Source organism: Sinocyclocheilus rhinocerous, unplaced genomic scaffold, assembly GCF_001515625.1.
Source record: "Sinocyclocheilus rhinocerous isolate Xijiao unplaced genomic scaffold, SAMN03320098_v1.1 scaffold1554, whole genome shotgun sequence".
Taxonomy (NCBI): domain Eukaryota; kingdom Metazoa; phylum Chordata; class Actinopteri; order Cypriniformes; family Cyprinidae; genus Sinocyclocheilus; species Sinocyclocheilus rhinocerous.
In genome coordinates this window covers 184743-203582 of record NW_015641022.1, presented here as the reverse complement: position 1 = coordinate 203582, position 18840 = coordinate 184743, and the positions used below count along the sequence as shown (strand labels likewise).

General features: G+C 35.1%; 1 protein-coding gene across 1 annotated transcript in view; it reads right to left on the bottom strand.

The window, feature by feature from the left end:
- The window catches only part of LOC107754005 (histone deacetylase 4-like), a 117756-nt gene that overhangs the window by 27673 nt on the left and 71243 nt on the right, over nucleotides 1–18840 (bottom strand). Inside the window, exons 16-20 of the mRNA XM_016570306.1 lie at nucleotides 16545–16652; nucleotides 14222–14277; nucleotides 12135–12222; nucleotides 9177–9296; nucleotides 7541–7638 (exon numbers count right to left, since the gene is read on the bottom strand). Coding sequence (XP_016425792.1) covers nucleotides 7541–7638; nucleotides 9177–9296; nucleotides 12135–12222; nucleotides 14222–14277; nucleotides 16545–16652 — 470 coding nt within the window. The remainder of the gene's footprint in view (nucleotides 1–7540; nucleotides 7639–9176; nucleotides 9297–12134; nucleotides 12223–14221; nucleotides 14278–16544; nucleotides 16653–18840) is intronic.

The window sequence follows — 18840 nt, the reverse complement described above, 5'->3', positions numbered from 1 at the left end:
TTAGCAGATATTTCCGTATTGCGCAAGTGTAAAGCTCTGTTTTGGGGATTACGTCTCTTTATATCAGGCAACCCAGTTGTTTTCCTCTGCGGCCAGATTAAACCTTGTTGTAGCCTATATATTATGCTCTATTCATTCTTTTTTAGAAACCTCGCACTTTTCTTCTCGATTTTAAACGTTGTACAATTTTAAACAAATTAAGCATGGTCCGCTGCTGCACACGTGCCACAATATCGATACAGGGACAGCTGTATCGATACTCGTATCGTCAAATCTCTGTGACGATACATCGTCGTATCGATATTTTGAACACAGCACTAATAAATACTAGTTCACCCTCATATATAGGGCTGTCGCGATAACCGCAAGTTATTGACCAAATACTTATTTTCCACCATAATTTGCAAATTCTTTCTTTAAAAATCCTACAATGTGATTTTCTGGATTTTTTTTCCTCATTTTGTCTCTCATAGTTGAGGTATACCTATGATGAAAATTACAGGCCTCTCTCATCTTTTTAAGTGGGAGAACTTGCACAATTGGTGGCTGACTAAATACTTTTTTTCCCCACTGTATATATATGGAAGCTTGTTTTCACCAAGGAGTAAAAAATAAAAGGTAATTGCATTTTTTTTATCTCGCAATTCTGACTTTTATATCTTGCAATTTCGACTTATAAACTTGTAATTGTGAGTAAACATCTCATAATTGACTTTTTTTCTTAGAACTTTTCTTTCACACAATTTTAACTTATAAACACACAATTGTGCGTTTATATCTCGCAATTCTGAGAAAAAAGTTAGAACTGCGAGATATAAACTCAAAACTGCAAGAAAGTCTATAAACTCGCAACCGTGAGAAACAAAGTCACAATTATGAGGAAAAAGTAAAAATTGTGATATATAAACTCACAATTGCAAGATATAAACTGAACTGTCTGAACTGTGAGAAATAAACTTGCAATTGTGAGAATTAAAAAAAAAAAAAATATCCCGTGGTGGAAATGGCCTTCCATAATATTAATACAGGTGCATCTCAAAAACTACTTCAGTCTGTGTGCATTGAATTTATTTCATACACGAGTTTCACAATTTGAGTTGAATTACTGAAATAAATGAACTTTTCCACGACATTCTAATTTATTGAGATGCACCTGTATATATAATATAGATTGGTCAATCATGACAAATGAGATGTACACAAAATATTTAGGTATATAATGGCTATATAAGACATTAATTCACACATTAATTTAGAGGTATTGATATGCTTACGGCTACTTTTGTGTGGTAACATCAGGCCTAAACACAGAAGACACTGTGCTTGTGTTTCATGGCACTTTCGCAATGGAGGTTTTGTCATTCATTTGATGTCAGAGTGTGTTAGGTCGATGTTACATCGTTTTTGAACGATGATGCGCAACAGGGAACTGCACCTGAGACTGCTTGAAATGATAGGTTCATGTGAGCTCGCAATTTGTGTGAGAGCAATCAAGAGTAACTTGCAGAAGTGAAGGAGAAAGAAAGAAAACAAACAAAAGACAGAATGAGTAAACGATCAAAGGAACATGAAACAAAGCAAGGAATGATGGGTGGAAGGAAGAACAAAAACAAACTAAAGGAAGAAAGAAAGAACAAACAAACAAGTGAAAGAAAGACAGACATAAACAAACAGTCAAACTTCGATTCATGTGAAATCCACGATGGTGCACAATTTGTCAAACTGTGGTTCAGACCAAACAATCAAAGCAAGTGTGAAAACAGCCTCGGAGTCTCGGGAACACAAGGCTACAGAGCGTGAGAAGGTCTTCATCGTCCTCCTCCTCCTCTTCTCCCCAGTGGCGGCCCATCTGCCTCGCTGTGGGGTCGGTGGGAAGACAGCGGAGCTTGGCATGAGAGCACAGGACCGTGTGTCTGGGATATACAATGTTGTAAACGCTTTTTCTTTCTGTCCCACACACAAAGACTCTGGAAACGTCTTCCTCTCATGGCACGAACAAGACAAACGGTGACCTCCATCTCTCTAGATGCTCATCCGCTCCACACGAAACTTTGAATCATCTTCCAAAAGCTTATTCAGGGAAACTTTCTGTCATGTTTGCCAGGGGGCACCCAGAAAACGGATCCGCAGATGAGGAAGACTCAACCATGACGTGCAAGATGAGGCAAGGATTTATGACTGGTAATTAGTATTAGCCTGGGCAAATTTCCTTGCAATGGACTGAGACAAATTACATGGACTGGAACCACGAGGCTCTCGAAAACCGATCCCACCTCACGGGTCCACCAAATTCCAGAGCTGGAACATGCCAAGAGTGGTTTGGAGCAGAAGGATCCTGCACTTGTACAACCAAAAAAACAAACAAAAAAAACGGTCAGTGAAGGGTTAAAGCTAGACATGGCTATCCATCAGTCTCAAAGGCTTTTCCAATCGCTCCCCCGTCTAACGAAAAAAAAAGAAAAAAAAAAGCGAGAACGCAAAGAGTAAAGGCGGCGGGGAGGGGGGCACTTCAAAGCCTTGTCATCTGGGCATTGCAAAGAGCTGGTTTGAATTAACTTCAATTCTCCTTTCTATTTCCAAGTTCATGGTGAGAGTGCCTGGGCTTCTGGTTTTCATTAGAGCCAATTTTCTTATCTTTTTTTCTCCCTCCTTTCTTCATCCTAGGGTTGATCCCCTGCAAATGCAATGTGGCTGGGTCTAAATAAGAAGGTGCTGCCCGTAAGGCATGCATTGTCTCGAGAGGCCCACAAAACATCGCTGAGGAGGAAACACGACGAGTGGAGGGAGAGAAGGGGGAAAGAGAGAGCGAGAGAGAGGAGAAAAAAGATGAAGGTGAACAAGAAAGAGGCATACATTAAGAGGGAAAGTGATAAATGAGAAGAAAGAAGGAAAACAAGACAGAAAGAAAGACAGAAGGAACAAACGAAAGACAGAATAAACAAATAAGAAAAAAATAAAGAACAAACAAACAAGCAATTTAAAGAAAGATATCAAAGGAACAAACAAATAAAAGACAGACAAAAACAAATGATGCAAAAAGAAAACGAGAAATACAAACAATAGAAAAAAGAAAGGTAGACAAACAAACAAAAGAGAACAGCAAAAAAATAAACAAAATACAAAGGAAAAAACAAACAATAGAAAGACAGAAAGAACAACCAAACTTAAAAGAAAGACAGAACAAACAAATAATGTAAAAAAAAAACTACTGAAAGAAAGACACAGAAGGAACAGGCAAACGAAAAACAAAAACAAATACAAAAAAAAACAAAAAAAAAAACAGAACAAACAACCGAAAGACAGAAATAATTAATTAAAAACAAACAAAGACAGAATGAACAAACATACAAACAAAAGACAGAATAATACAATCAAATAATAGACAAAGAACAAATGAATAATCAAAAACTAACAAAATAAATAAAGACAAAAGGAATAATGAAAGAAAGAATAAACAAACAAAAACAGAAAGAACGAACCAGCAAATGAAAGGAAGGAAGATAGGAAGAACAATAAAAATAAACAACAAAAATGAACTACCAGAAATGGTAGCGCACAGGAAAGAAAGAAAGAAAGAAAGAAAGAAAGACGTGAGCAGGAAGGCAGTAGACAGAAATATATGAAGTGTTGCGTTCTGCCTCCTCTGTCTTGAGGGATCATTAAATCAAACATCAGCTGATGACAGAAAACATGAGAGAGAGAGAGAGAGAGAGAGAGAGAGAGTGCGGCGGGAGTGAGACGAGTCCCCTCATCTGGGTGGATCACGGGTGCACACAGGACTGCTACAGCACACAGATAACTGCTGCCCATGAACACAACTCTGAGTCCCTTAACATGGAGTTTCCTTTGCCTCAGAATGAATCATGAGAAGATTTGCATGTTATTCAATTAAATTAATAGCCCAGGTGCCCCCGTAACTCAGTAGAGCACTACACATACTGCATACTGAGCTACACGGCTACTCTCGTTTAGGAGGCAAACGCTGACGCTAATATGGTTTGGGTCATTCCTCAAAACTGCAAGCACTTCCAACGGAATCAATTCATACAATCCATCCATAATGCATCAATGCTATAGAACTGTATAAATAAATAAATATATAATAACTATTATTATGATTGATTTTTTTTTTAACAAATGGTTTTAATAATAATAATAAAAGAAAATACAATATAAATATGATTACAAATAAACAATTTTATATTATAATATGTAATATAAAAATATTAATCATAATATTATAAATAATAAACATGACCACATGATCTTTAACCCAAGGAGCAACTTTTTAATAAAATTCACATTTAGTGGCAAGCATTTTTTCATAACATGTTAAGTCCAGTTTTAAAAAATGAATTAATGAATGAATAAATAAAATTAGTAAAAAAAAAGATTTGTTGTAAAATATGGCATTTCACATTTGAAATAATGAGTAACAACTGCTTTTTATGTAAAGTTTTTAATATATTTTGAACAATTTAACTTTACTATACCTACACAATACTAGTTTTTTGTTATTGTTTGAAATTTATTGTTATTTTTGAACTAGATAATTGTCTCAGCTGCATAATAGATGAGTGACGTGTATATTTTTCAAAATTTAAACAATTGCACATAGTAATTACAAGGTTATATCATTTATGCAGAGGAATTTAGTGTTAAAAACATAAAACATAAAAAAACAAAAACATAAAAAAAGAAAACATTGGAAAATGGTTTTCAATAAGAATTGTGTGCATTGCAGTTTAACTCTTTGCTATCTAAAAGTGAGTGACAACATATGACAACGCAACTGTAAAATGATTTGTTTACTCTGAAACAGCAGACATTTCTACAGGGGGGTGAGGGCATTCTGGGTGGGTCGAGAAGTGCAGACGCCTGGTAGGCACGGATTAACAGTATGAATAGACCGATAGACTGAAGGTGTTCGCCAGGGTATGAGTACAGCGGCTGGCAACACACGTGTCTGTGAGTCATATGGAAACGTAAAGCAATTGAAAGCGAGTCGCATCCCTGCAGGCTTTACGAAGGAAGATGCGCATCAAACTAAAAAGCTTAAAAGCTTTTCCAACTGACTGATTCTCAATGGCCAAACCGGAGCATCTTGATACGGGTGCCGGGTGCTGATGCAGATGAGATCAGGGGGAGATTTGCAGACGGGTCGGACTCAGCTGGCATCGCTTACACCCTGCGTGAGGGAAAGGCCGCCGAGGGAGGTGAAGCGAATTTATCGAAGACGTGTTGGGGAGAGATTTACAACAACAGTCGGACAGACTGAGAGCGGGCTGATTGGGTCAAAGAGAAGGAGGTGGTCGTTTTTTTTTAAAAAAGGGATGAGCGAGGACTATCCTGTCTTATCATCGCCCTGCAGTGGGCCATATTTTAGCCATCTACCTGCCGAAGCAGCCTGAACGCGTTGGGCACAGAGGCCCCTTTTCAAAGAGCGTCTCGAATCAGCCGTGCACCCGCACCATGAGGGAGGGGGTTATTAATAGCCTCAAACACCTATGCTAATGGGGCTCAGCTTTACTGGCTCACCATCAAAGACTCCTATTAGCCCCTGCTACAGATGAAAGGGACAGTTCAACGGATGAGCAGTGCTTATACAAATTGTTACAAGACCCCATTCTCCAACCAATTCTCCAACAACTGCCTACAATTCATGAAAAAAATCTCTGTGAAAATGGGGCTTTGCCTGGGGCTTTTCACACTCTTTGGCTGTTATATGGGTGTCAGTTAAGCAATATTAAACCAGTGAGTTGGTTTGGCTCTATTTACCTCTGCCTAAGTAGGTTTCATTTTAAGAGATCATGAAGCTGACACAAAAGCAAAAAAGTATGTACAAGAGACAATCCCATACAACCCCATAATGTACTGTGACAAGTTGAATGAAAACACCAAAAATTCAGATTAAGAATGCAATCTCTTAATGCACTGCCAAAATAAGCAAAAATGAATAAAAGTCAATGAACACCAAAATCGTTTCAAATTAGTCAATTATGAGGTTTCACCTTAGAAGCCGTTGCCTATGTAGGCTCACTAGGTTTTGGAAAAGAGTCTTTGATTCTCTTTGAAATGGTTTTTAAAAGTCTTTCCTATCAATTTATGTCAGGCCGAAAAAGAAAAAGTCAGCTGATTTAACCCATCAAACTGGAGTGTTTTCCCTGCAGCTTTTAAGAGTCAGTTAGGATTCTCCTGTGTTCTCACTCATCACATACTTTTTTGAGTTACAAACTGTGGTGAAATACAGTCCTTCTATTGGCTGTGAGGTCACTGGGGTTGGAATAAAAGAATATTGCCTTGCGATAAATTCAGCCCTATACAGGCCACTCTCTGGCACATGTGCCCACATAAAATCTGTGCAGCTGCTGGTAATATAAATATGCAGAGGGAGTAAATAACTATTCACTGAAAGTAATACATAATAAACACTGTAAGGCAAATATCACTCTGTGTTAGTTAGAGTGTTTACTGATTAGTTAGTTAAAGTGTCTACCGATTCTTTCATCAGTATGGTGTCACTGGCAGCCCAACTTGGATCCATCTTGCACATTTCCAAATAAAATGCAATTCTGAGTGGGAAACATGGATTCTGAACCGGCCACTAAAACCTAACAACTAACATCAGTATCTGAGGGCTGGGATAATGTCCAGGTCAAAACTATGTATGCAAAACAAAACTACACAGCAAAAATTACTCATAGGTTTTAAAGAGTTTTTAGTCTTTTCGACTAGTTTTCTAGTACAAAAACTATAAAATACTTAAAACATTGCAAAACCTTATTTGTTATTGTTAACTAAAACCAAATCCATTAAACACAATTTTGGTAATTGAAATAAAACTTAAATAAAACTTAAATAATAGTAATAATAATAAATAGATGAAAAACTTTACTTTTTACTTTTTTCTACAAGGTAGAAACGTTACCTTGGCAACTAGCTGAAATAAGCTAAAGCCGAAGTACAAAAATTTCTTAAAACTGAAACTGAAATAAAAGTAAATGAAAACTAAATAGAAATAGCTCTCAGAATGCATCAAATATATCTACGGGTTAGGAACGACATGAGGGTGAGTAATTAATGATTTTGGGTGAACTATCCCTTTAAAAGAATAAAAAATATAAAAATGATAAAACAACAGCACATAAGAGAAAAATTATTAAAACTGAAACTAAAATTAAAATGAAAACTATAAATACAAACTATAACTATAAAATTACACAAAAACACCATAATAATCAACAAAGCTGATGTGGCTCCTATTTTCACCTTGCTACAATACAACAGTATTCTATGTTTTTGTACACTTGTTAGTTTAAAATAACAATTTTAATTACAAAAAGCATTGTTTGTATTGACTGCTATGAAATATATGACACCTGACTGACTCCAACACAAAAGTCAGCTCATGATGGCAAAAAGATGCTGAACTGCATTTACAGTCTTATATTTGCAAACAAAGACCGTAACATGCTATGTGAAGGTTATGTAGACTGTCGCTTATTTTGGTGTAACAGGTATATATGGGTGACGGTGTTACCTGAATGCTGCCAGATAATCTGCGTCCCCCATGGGCGGCTCCAGACCACCGGTGAAGGCCATGTTCACGTTAAAGCCCACGCCTGGACCGATGCCCACCTATAGACAACACAGACAAACCACAGATTCAATTCAATTAAATGTGCGGCTTAGTAAAAAAAAAAGTTCTTGTTGGAGCAGATGAGCAGGTATTATGAATCATGTACATTCCAACTTCCCCAGGAAAACCACTAAATTAAGGCTGATATCACAGAGCCAATAAAGGACAAATCCCAACAATTATGACCAGAGTATAACTGTAATGAGGTTTTATTTGAAAACCAAATGGACTTTGACTAATACCAGAATTTAGGGCTACAACGGAGTCAATTTAATTTTGAATCCCCTCATTAGTTCAGAGGCAGGAGCTGACTTACCGGATCAATGATGATGAGCATTAATTATAACTGAGAGAAATTGGAGTCAAATAAGGGGAAAAGAAGAACACAACTGTCTTTTGCTCTGCTCATGTCAGGTTGATGTCTGATATATTTATATTAGATATTCAGAATATACAGTAAGGTCCAAAAGTCTAAGACCACTTGTGAAAATGCTTTTAGTTTGCACTTTTTAAAAATATAAAATTCTATTAAATTCAATTCAAGTGAAAAAACTGTATAAAACCTGACTATTTCCAATGAAAGAAAGAACATCTGACTGTCTGTGCAAACAAATCACAGGATAATGTCATAAATTTGCTTAGTGACCTAGAAATAGTGCAGAATATTAAACAGTTTGTCTTTATTTTCCCCAATTTTTCTTAGTGAGGTATTCCAACCCCCCAAACTGATTATTTTTAGGTTTAAATCTGATTTTGAATTTCAGACTTTCAATGAAATCTCAGACATTTGTATCAAAATATTGGTATTACATGCATATGTAAATGTTGTATTTCTTGCATTTTTAATTCATATGGCAAAAACGGCTGCTTGGTATAAATTCTGGTTCCTCTTACTGAAAACAAATATAAACAATAGAAATTGGAAAAAGGTAATATTTTCCAATGTTTCAAAGCAAATAGACTAATAGTGTGATATACAGTACCATTCAAAAGTTTGGGGTCAGTAAGGTTTTTACTTTGAAAGAATAATACTTTCATTTAGCATTAAACTGATCAAAAGTGACAGTAAAGACTTTTCCTGTATATTATTACCAAAGATTAAAATTTTTCTATTGTTCAAAGAATTCCGAAAAAAAAAAAGAATCATGGTTTGCACAAATATGTTAAGCAGCATAACTGTTTTCCACATTGATAATTATAAAAAATGTTTCTTGAGCAGCAAATCAGAATATTAGAATGATTTCTGAAGGATCATGTGACACTGAAGAATGGAGTAATGATGCTGAAAATTCAGCTTTGAATCACAGAAATAAATTAATTTTAAAATATATACAAATAGAAAACAGTTAATTTAAATTTTAAAATATTGCACAATTATTACTGATAATTTAGCTGTTTTTTTTTTCTGTTTTGACTATTTTTGATCAAATAAATGCAGCCTTGGTGATAATACGTATTCTTTCAAAAATCGTACGGACCCTTAACTTTTGAATGGTAGTGTATATCAAATTACTGTCAAAATGTACATAAAACCCACCTCATCATGGGCTCCGCTGCCAGGAAAGAAGTTCCCATCATCGTAGCGATGGAGAGACACATACAGGACATTAGGGTCACTGTAGAAGGCCTGTTGAGTCCCGTTGCCATGGTGAACATCCTAATACACAACAGTACATATAATTTAAATGTCATCTGTTTGTTCTAGTGACCACTAAGAAATCAGAAGTCAGAAAGAGCTTTAGAAAAAATGAGCTTTGAAAGAGCTTTATTGCCAAGCATGTTCCACACAAGGAATTTATCTTGGCGACAGGAGGTTCCAGTGCAGAAGAAAGTATAGATATAGTGCAAACATACATGTTTGGATTATGTCACAATTTATGCGTCCACATATGGAAAACGCAATTGAAAATACAATTTGCAAGTCCTTGCAAAATTGTCCGGAATATCGTTCCATAATAGTGCACTGCAGGCATTCACAGGAATTACACAGTAGAGATAAAATATAACACTAACATAAGAAAAAAACAGAAAATTCAATAATGCAATATAATACAAAAGTAGAAATATAGAGAAAAAACATATAGAATTGTTTTAATGAATGTACAGATATGTTATTTACAAGTGTACAGTTTATGTAGTTTACAAATGTACAATTTTCAGATGGTATGTATAAATGTGTCAGTTATAATGGACAATGTATAGTTATGCAAGTTTTAATTGTTCAGGCTGAATACAGCCTGCGGGAAAAAACTTCTTGTGCCTGGCTTTTCTGGTGGTTGGTGCTTTTCCTCACTCTGGACGTGTAAAGATCTTGGAAGTTAGGCAGGGGGGAACCAATAATCTTCTGAGTAGACCTGACTGTCCGTTATAGTCTCTTGATGTCTGATTTGGTGGCTGAACCAAACCAGACAGTTATGGATGAACACAGGACAGACTCAATGATGGCCGAGTAGAACTGTTTCAGCAGCTCCTGTGACAGGTTGAACTTCCTCAGCTGGTGAAGGAAATACAGCCTCTGCTGGGCCTTTTTAGCAATGGAGTCTATGTGATTGTCCCACTTCAGGTCTTGAGAGATGGTGGTGACGGGAACCTGACTCTACTACGGCCACAGTGCTGTCCATGATGGTGAGTGGGGGGAGTGCAGGGGGGTTTCTCTTGAAGTCCACTATTATCTCAACTGTTTTGAGCATGTTCAGATCCAGGTTGTTGTGACTGCACCAGACAGCCAGCTCTTTAAACTCCTATCTGCAAGCAGACTCGTCTCTGTTGTGTAAGAGGCCGATGATGGTAGTATCATCTGCAAATTTCAAGGGCTAGACAGAGGGGTCTTTTGCAGTGCATTCATGTGCATACAGGGAGAAGAGCAGTGGGGAGAGCACACATCCCTGAGGGGCACCAGTGCTGATCGTGAGAGTCCTGGATGTGAGTTTACCCAGCCTCACTAGCTGCTGCCCGTTTGTCAGGAAGCTTGTGATCCACTGACAGATTGGGGTGGGCACGGAGAGCTGGGTCAGTTTGTCTGAGAGAAGGTCAGGCATGATGGTATTGAAGACCGAACTGAAGTCCACAAATAAGATCCTTGCGTCAGTCTCAGGTCTATCAAGATGTTGCAGAATATAATGCATCATCCACAGACCTGTTTGCTCTGTACGCAAACTGAAGAGGATCCAGCAAGGGTCCAGTGATGTCTTTCAGATAGGCCAACACCAGTCAAAACAGCACAAAAAATCTATAATATTTGGTTAAACAATGTAAAAGTCAGATGCTGTTAAAAGACATGTCGTCACTCTGTTGTGTTCGCATTGGAATGAAAAGCATGTAAAAATCTATTCTGAGTCGTCTGTGATGCAGGAGGGCCGTTTAAGAGAGCTGTATTATTCTGTTCATTTCTTTTCATGTCTGCAACTACGTCGCGGTCAGCTTCCCCGTATGACAGACAGGAGGAAATGAAAGACATTTTAAAAGGCATCCAAAAACCCTAATGACCCCAGCAGAGCCCTGCCCTGACGCCACACGTCTTCCTGTGCATGTGGACCCATTTCAGGCTACCGCTGGCCCAAGATCAGACGGACACAGTCCCACATGCCATAAACTATTTTATTGTTTATATTTTATTTAATTTACAAAAAATAAATAATAAGTTGCATTTATATTTAATACTTTAAAATGCAATACATTAAATATTTATAATGATAATATAACCAGTATTTAATATAAAATTTAATATTTTAATTCATTTAATATTTTATTATAAATGAAGTAATATTATAAATGAAATATATATTTCATTTACAAAAATCAATACGTTTTTAATAATAAATACATGAACAAATTTAAAATATTTAATACATTTAAAATTCCATAAATTATATGTTTATAATGTAAATATTTAATTTCAGACATTTTAAATGCATTAAATAATTTAATATTTTATTATAAATGAAGTAATATTATAAATGAAACATATATATTATTTATATTAATTGATACGTTTTTAATAATTAACACATTAATACATTTAAAATATTTAATACATTTAAAATGTCATAAATTATATATTTATAATGCTAATATAACCAATGCAAAATATTTCAACTTTACATATTTTCTTGATGTTTTGTAAATATTTAATTTATTAAATTTTAAATGTATTAAATATATTAATATTATATTATAAACTAAATATTAGATTTAATTTATAATAAAATCCCCCCCCCCCCACTCACGGCACTGTTTATGTTAGCAGAAAAGAAAACTATTAAACTGTGATAAAAGAATTAAAGGGTTAGAAAGAAAGATAAAAGAATTGTGATTTACTGAAAATGATGTGTGCAATTTTTTCCACTGTTAATATATGCATCAATGTCACTGTTTGGGAATCGGTTTGAAAATGAGATTATTTGTGCAATTTAGTTTGGTAACTCTAGTGGCACAGAAATAGGAAAAGGGACATTTATTAATAAAGAAAATATGAACTGATTGAGTGTGCACTTACCCAGTCTACAATGAGAATCTTACTGATGTTGAGTCTCTGCTGCAGAAGTTTGACTGCAATGGCGACAGAGTTGAAATAGCAAAATCCCCTGTTATGTGTCAAAAACAAAAAGCACAAAACATCTTGTGAGAGAGAACACCGAACCGGGACAATCAGCTGGTGTGTGATCTATCGTGGAGGGCCTGATTGTGTGCGTTTGTGAAGTGGACCTCCTGGCCTGATGGATTGTCTCATTTCACTAATGACACGATTCACCCACTGCGTCCTGGCTTGACATCAGAGCGTAAGAACAGGGCCTGGCCCACGGCAGAGGCACCAAACCTCAGTCTGCTCCTCAAACATGCCATCGATGGAACAATCCTTTTATTTAACCTTTCACCATAGAGACTGAGGAACACTCGTTTACTTTAACCTTTCCGTAATGAGGGAGACGCACTGGGAATAAAGATGGGAGGAGCGGCTGTGACGCTCGAGCCTTTAAGAGCAGCAACGTTCGGCAATTAGAGGGAATTTAGTCCCACGTTAACGATACCCGACATTAATTTGGATAAACCATCAAGCTTTAAGATAAATAAAATTGCATCCAGGTTGCTGAGCATTGAGAACGCAGTGTACCCAAACAGCTCAAACTATGAAGCATGCAAGAAAATGCTTCCAGATCAGCAATACATGATACTTTTCAGGAATAAAGTACAGAGGGGGCCTGAAACTCTTACAAAATGAATCATGAAATCAGTTTTCATGTTTCAGCATTTGGTCAGTAAAAAGAAGTGCTTAACCTCCAGAAACTGTTGATTGACAATACTGAGGTCAAACTAATGGTCATTTTTTCGCAACCACAAATTGGGACATTTCTACAGTTTAAAACCTTTATTTTTTGTAATTACTGTTTTCTAGTAATATAAAATAAACATCAAAATTAATTAGACAAAATGTATCAATATATATTATTGATTTGTAATTACACAGTAAAATATCATTTTTCAAAGTTATAAATAAAACAGAAATGATTGGAGTACAAGAAAATACTATTTTGTCTACAAGTTTTTCAACTTAAAAATGTCAATAACACTTACCATTTATTTGTAATTATTTGTAAAATTTTCTAGCAATTTCTGAGTGAAAATTGTTTCAACATTTTCTTTTCAGTGCACTGATAAACGTATTCATCCAGAAAAAGTATTTGATGATTTTTTTTTCTTACAATTAATTTAATAATTCTAGGCATTTCTTTGTAATAATTTGTGGTTTTCTAGAAATCTCTGAGTGAAAATTGTTTCAACATAATTTTTTTTTAGTGCACTGATAAACATATCAATCCAGAAGAAGTATTTGTTTGATTAATTTTTCTTACAATTATTTGGGTAACAATGTTGAATGTTTGAGGTTGACAAATGAAGTCATTATTACAATGTGTACAAACTGAGAAAACGGGGCCATTTGCTTTCGTTTCTCAACAAATTATTCAAAAGTAACAATTTAAAAGATCTTTCATTTGGAATAGAGACAATTTTGTGGTAACAAGGTTGTGTGCAAAACATATCTTAAATTAATAATTAAATAAAATATTTTATAATCATATTTGTAATTTTTATTTTATTTAATTGAATGGATATACAGTAAGTCAAAATTATTTGTTATTTATATATATAAAATTATATATTATTTATATATATATTTTAGTTGTGTTCTCTGGAAGATTCAAAACTCTAATGTCAAGCTACAGGAATCCCTTTCATTGCTGGATACAGAAAAGACACTCCAAAGTCGACCTTACTCATGAAAAATGCAGTTTATAACACATGCTAGTCCTTCCAAATAAAACTGGCATGAGTCATTGTGGAGATAACGTCGGCCTACTGTGCTGTATTCACCTCACCGACAATTTGCATTACTGTACTGAAGACAGCGTGAGTGCTGGAAGTCCTGTTGTCTTGGCCAGGCGGTCCACTGCAGTGCTGGGATTCATTAATGTGAGAGGATAGTGTGTGTCACACTGATTTATGATGCTGTGTGTGTGTTTAAAGTGATGCTGATATTGGCTGTGGAGTGTATTTGGAGATCACACAGATACAGTGGGAACGTACATGGGAGTGCTCTCCTCAGCGTGATGTCCTGGAGGTCGCACCACAGCAAAGCCATTCTATGAACACAAAAACACACACAGCTGTTTAAATCACAGCGTCTCAGACCTTGGAAGTGAGAAATACATAGGAACCTTAAAGTCTTCAAGTCTTCAAATAATTGATTTTATTTCAAAGTAATGTGCGCACATCACAACATAACTTACAACAGATGCTTGGTCAAAAAGTATCAAAAGAAAAAAAAAAATATTCAATTAAAATTATACACTAATTATTGTTACTTTTTATGTTACTGAGTAAAAAAAAAAAAAAAAGGACATACCAATAAAAATGTAATGAAATTACAATCATGTGTGCCTGACGAAGACCTTGACTGGGTCGAAACATTGCAATACATTAAAGTTTTAAGGGAGCATAAACTAATTAATTAACATAGAAGTAACAACAATGCATAATTTAATTAATAATATCATAATTATGTAAAAATAATACATTTGAAAATAATTCAAAAACATTTTAAATTAATTGAGTTATTTACTTTTGAAGAAACTTTTAGTTCAATCTTATATTCAATATATTATTCTATTTGTTATATTAAAAAAAATGCATTTAATATAAAAATAAGAAAGAAAAGAAAGAAAATCAGAATAAAATAGGGGAAAAAGTAAGGATTACTAAGGATTAAGAAATATCTAAAGACATTGCACCCACAAAGAGCAATTTCTATGCAATTAAATATTTTGTCTCTATAAAATTTAATAACAAGTAATTATTAAAAAATAATAAAGGAACGATAATTTCCAATCTATATTTCAAGCTGGATAATTCACTGGATAATTAATTATCTTGCAATACTGTTCTAAAATTTTTGCTCCTTTATTTTTTTGAAGTTTGATGCAATAATATTTAATTATAACAATAATATTTAATCTATTATTTAGTTCAATTCAAGTAGCTATTTTAGCAATGATCACCCCAATTTTTTTTTAATACATATTTTGGCTGACTGCACATCCATATTTATTTATTGATTAGCTGTGATTTTGTCATTTTATGCAGTATTTCACTTTCACTGAGGATAGAACACACTGGAACTTGTTGCACTGAGTCTGGCTTGGACTGCACTGATGAATGTGGGTTAATTTACAAAAACCTCATTCCAATGTGGATGCTACCATGTAGCTTGCCGTCCCATGGCTACTGAGAGAAAGAGGACTTTTATTACATATTTTGGCTGACTGCACATCCATATTTATTTATTGATTAGCTGTGATTTTGTCATTTTATGCAGTATTTCACTTTCACTGAGGATAGAACACACTGGAACTTGTTGCACTGAGTCTGGCTTGGACTGCACCGATGAATGTGGGTTAATTTACAAAAACCTCATTCCAATGTGGATGCTACCATGTTGCCGCATGCCGTCCCATGGCTACTGAGAGAAAGAGGACTTTTATTCTGCTAATACGTGATGTTGCGTTCCCTCACAGTTCACACTGGGTCACCTACAACTGCATGATATTGTTATCCTTCCTCACTCCAGAGGATATTATTATATCCAGAGAATGAGAGCAAAACAGAGAAGGAAAAGTGTTTGGATTGCAGCTGATGATTGTGGATGATGTAGGTGTATTGTGTTTTTCTGGGCATGAGGCATGGCATTTTTGAATGTGATGATAGATGCATTTCCGTGTGTTATGTTACTGGGGTGGGCGGCAGCTCAATCAGGGTTAGGTTACGCTAAGGAATGTTTGCATTATGTGAGTAGATTGTGTCTTTTGGGTCACTTCCTGTGAGCTCTGAGGATGCCCCAGGTCACCTGACCCCAGACAAACACTGGCGAGGCTGCAACTCACCTCATTATGAGTCAAACAAGCCTGAGGGGAAATACAAGAAAGCTTATTTCTGCCAGGGAATACAAATATTTATTTACATACATATATATATATATATATATATATATAAATTCTGACTTTTTATCTTATAATTGTGAGTTTATATCACACAAATGAAAGTTTACATTTCACAACTTTTCTTCTCAGAATCCTGTTTACATCTCACAATTCTGACTTTTTTCTTGGAATTCTGAGTTCACATCTCGCAATTCTGAATTTATATCTCCCAAGAAAAAAAGTGAGAAAAGTCAGAATTGTGAGGAAAAAAAAGAATTATGAGATGAAAAGTCGCAATTATTATACCGTGGCATAAATAAGCTTCCATAGAAACACATCTGTGAAATGCATCATTCAGACTCCAAATTCTGATTGGGTGAGCAATAAATCATTCATCTGTGACCACTGAGTGTGCGAGAGAGTGTCAGTCTTACCCTCAGCTCTCCTGAAGCCACCTTAAACACCAGATCCACTACAGATCCCACAGCCAGACGAGCAGCACTGGACGAGTGAACTTCATTCCAGATAGTGTCACTGTCAACCTGTTAATACACACAAATACATGTCTGTTGCATTTAGGGTGGAGATGATACTGGAAATGCTATCAAGTGTGATCCAAAAATAAAAAATAAATAAAAAAATAAAAATAAAATAAAAATAACTAGTGGTCGACTATCACAATAGCCAAGGCCAATATATCAGAAAAACTTCACTATGCTTTGCTAAGCCACAGTTAGTCCCATTGTACTGTACTACAAAAAAAGTTATTGGGGTCTATTAAACTAATTAAGCCAACTGATATGATTTACTGTATATCTTTTATATATACATTAAAATAAAATAAAAAATGGGGGAAAAAAAATATAAAAAATAATTTAAAAAAAATATATAAAAAAAATGTAAAAATGTAAATATAAAAAAACTATATAGAAATTAATTAAAAAAAACAAGAAAGAGTAAATACCGTATTGGCCCGAATATAAGACGACCCTGATTATAAGACGACCCCCCTTTTTCCAGATGTACCTTTTGGAAAAAGGCTTTTTAAAAACCAAAACTTGTTTTTTCTCAGTAAAACACATTTTGTCTTCAATTATTTTCATATTGCATATTTTTCCTATTTTAATTTTTGTTTTGAAAGTATGGTAAAAACTGGAAAAATGTATCAACAATCACATTTAAAAAATATACACTTTTTGATATACCATAAAAAAACAAAACAAAAAAAACGGGTAGCCCATCTGAATTAGGACATTTAGGCTATCCATCTAATAGTAGCCTGCCAAAATCTTATTAACAGTAGAAGTTCAATCTTACTGTAGTCTTCAAATCTGGGTACTGTCTTACGTTTTAAAATCACAAAGGGAGTTTGGTGCCATCAGGCTAACGTGACAGTCACGACTCATGCAGCTGTAAGGTTTTCTTTTTCTTTTGTTTTTATTTGCGATCTTTACAACACGCATTACATTACGTATTTCATGGCACACTCGTTTTATGCGTATTTGGCGCCACCTATTGTTGTGGGTGTATTATTGACATGTCAAAGTCTAGACCCTGAATATAAGACGACCGCGTTTTTTCAGACGTATTTCCAAGAAAAAAACATCGTCTTATATTCGGGACAATAAGGTAGTGTTGTGCATTTTATGTTATTAATAGAGTTAATGTATCATGAAAATTCATGATACTATGTTACTCACAAATCATTACTCCCACTGTACTTAAAAATGATTGCACTCACAATTTCTAACCAGTTAAATGGTATTGTGCATCCTTATGTTAGCGACCACTGAACAACATTCAGCGGTTCTTGGTATGTGTCTCCTCATGAACCCACGCCTATGAGGACAGGGGAAAGTCTCTCGTTCCAGTGTTTTCTCACCGCTGACAGACTACACAGGACAGAAGTGAGACGTTTACTCAAGCGGACAGCAAACAGACACAGCAGAGTACATGAGGCCTTCACACCCAACCGTTCCCAAACATCCTCTTTTGTGCCCTTCTCGTTCTCACAGAGGAGCTTGATTGCCGAGCAATCAGGAAGAGAAAACGACACATCGAGACTGACACACAAACCAACAACATGGTCACAAAGAAGCCTCTTTTGACACCTAATGCACAACCCACAAGCATGTTGGGAGTTTAGGGCAGACAGGTCGAGAATGGGCGTTTATTCTGTGACACGAAAGGCAAATAGTGGCGGGAGAGACCTGGCTCGGAAAGGGGGCATTCCCAGAATGCTTAGAGACAGAAAATAGCCATTCATCAGGCATTACTGATTATGCTCACACACGTCTGCCCTACAGCCTGCAATTACTGCACAAATGAACACACACACTAATACTTCAGCGCTTAAATGGGGTCATGGGTAAAATTAATTTTAGAACATTAAAAAATAAATAATGCTGTTTAAAATAAATAAATAAAATAATTAAAGTTTTTACCTTTTGGCCTGTAGTCCAATGTGCATTTGTTCAGAAAACACAAAAATCTAGTTTCTTTTATTATTTTTGTTGCTGTTTTTTTTAAATTACAAATTATATAAATGATTATTTTAAATAATAAAAATGAATAAAAAAAATATATTGTTTTAAATAATTAAAATAATTAATCTAAACTGATACATAATTTTTTTAGTGCTGTCAAACGATTAATCGCATCCAAAATAAAAGTTTTTGTTCACATAATATATGTGTGTGCACTGTGTATATTTATTATGTATATATAAAT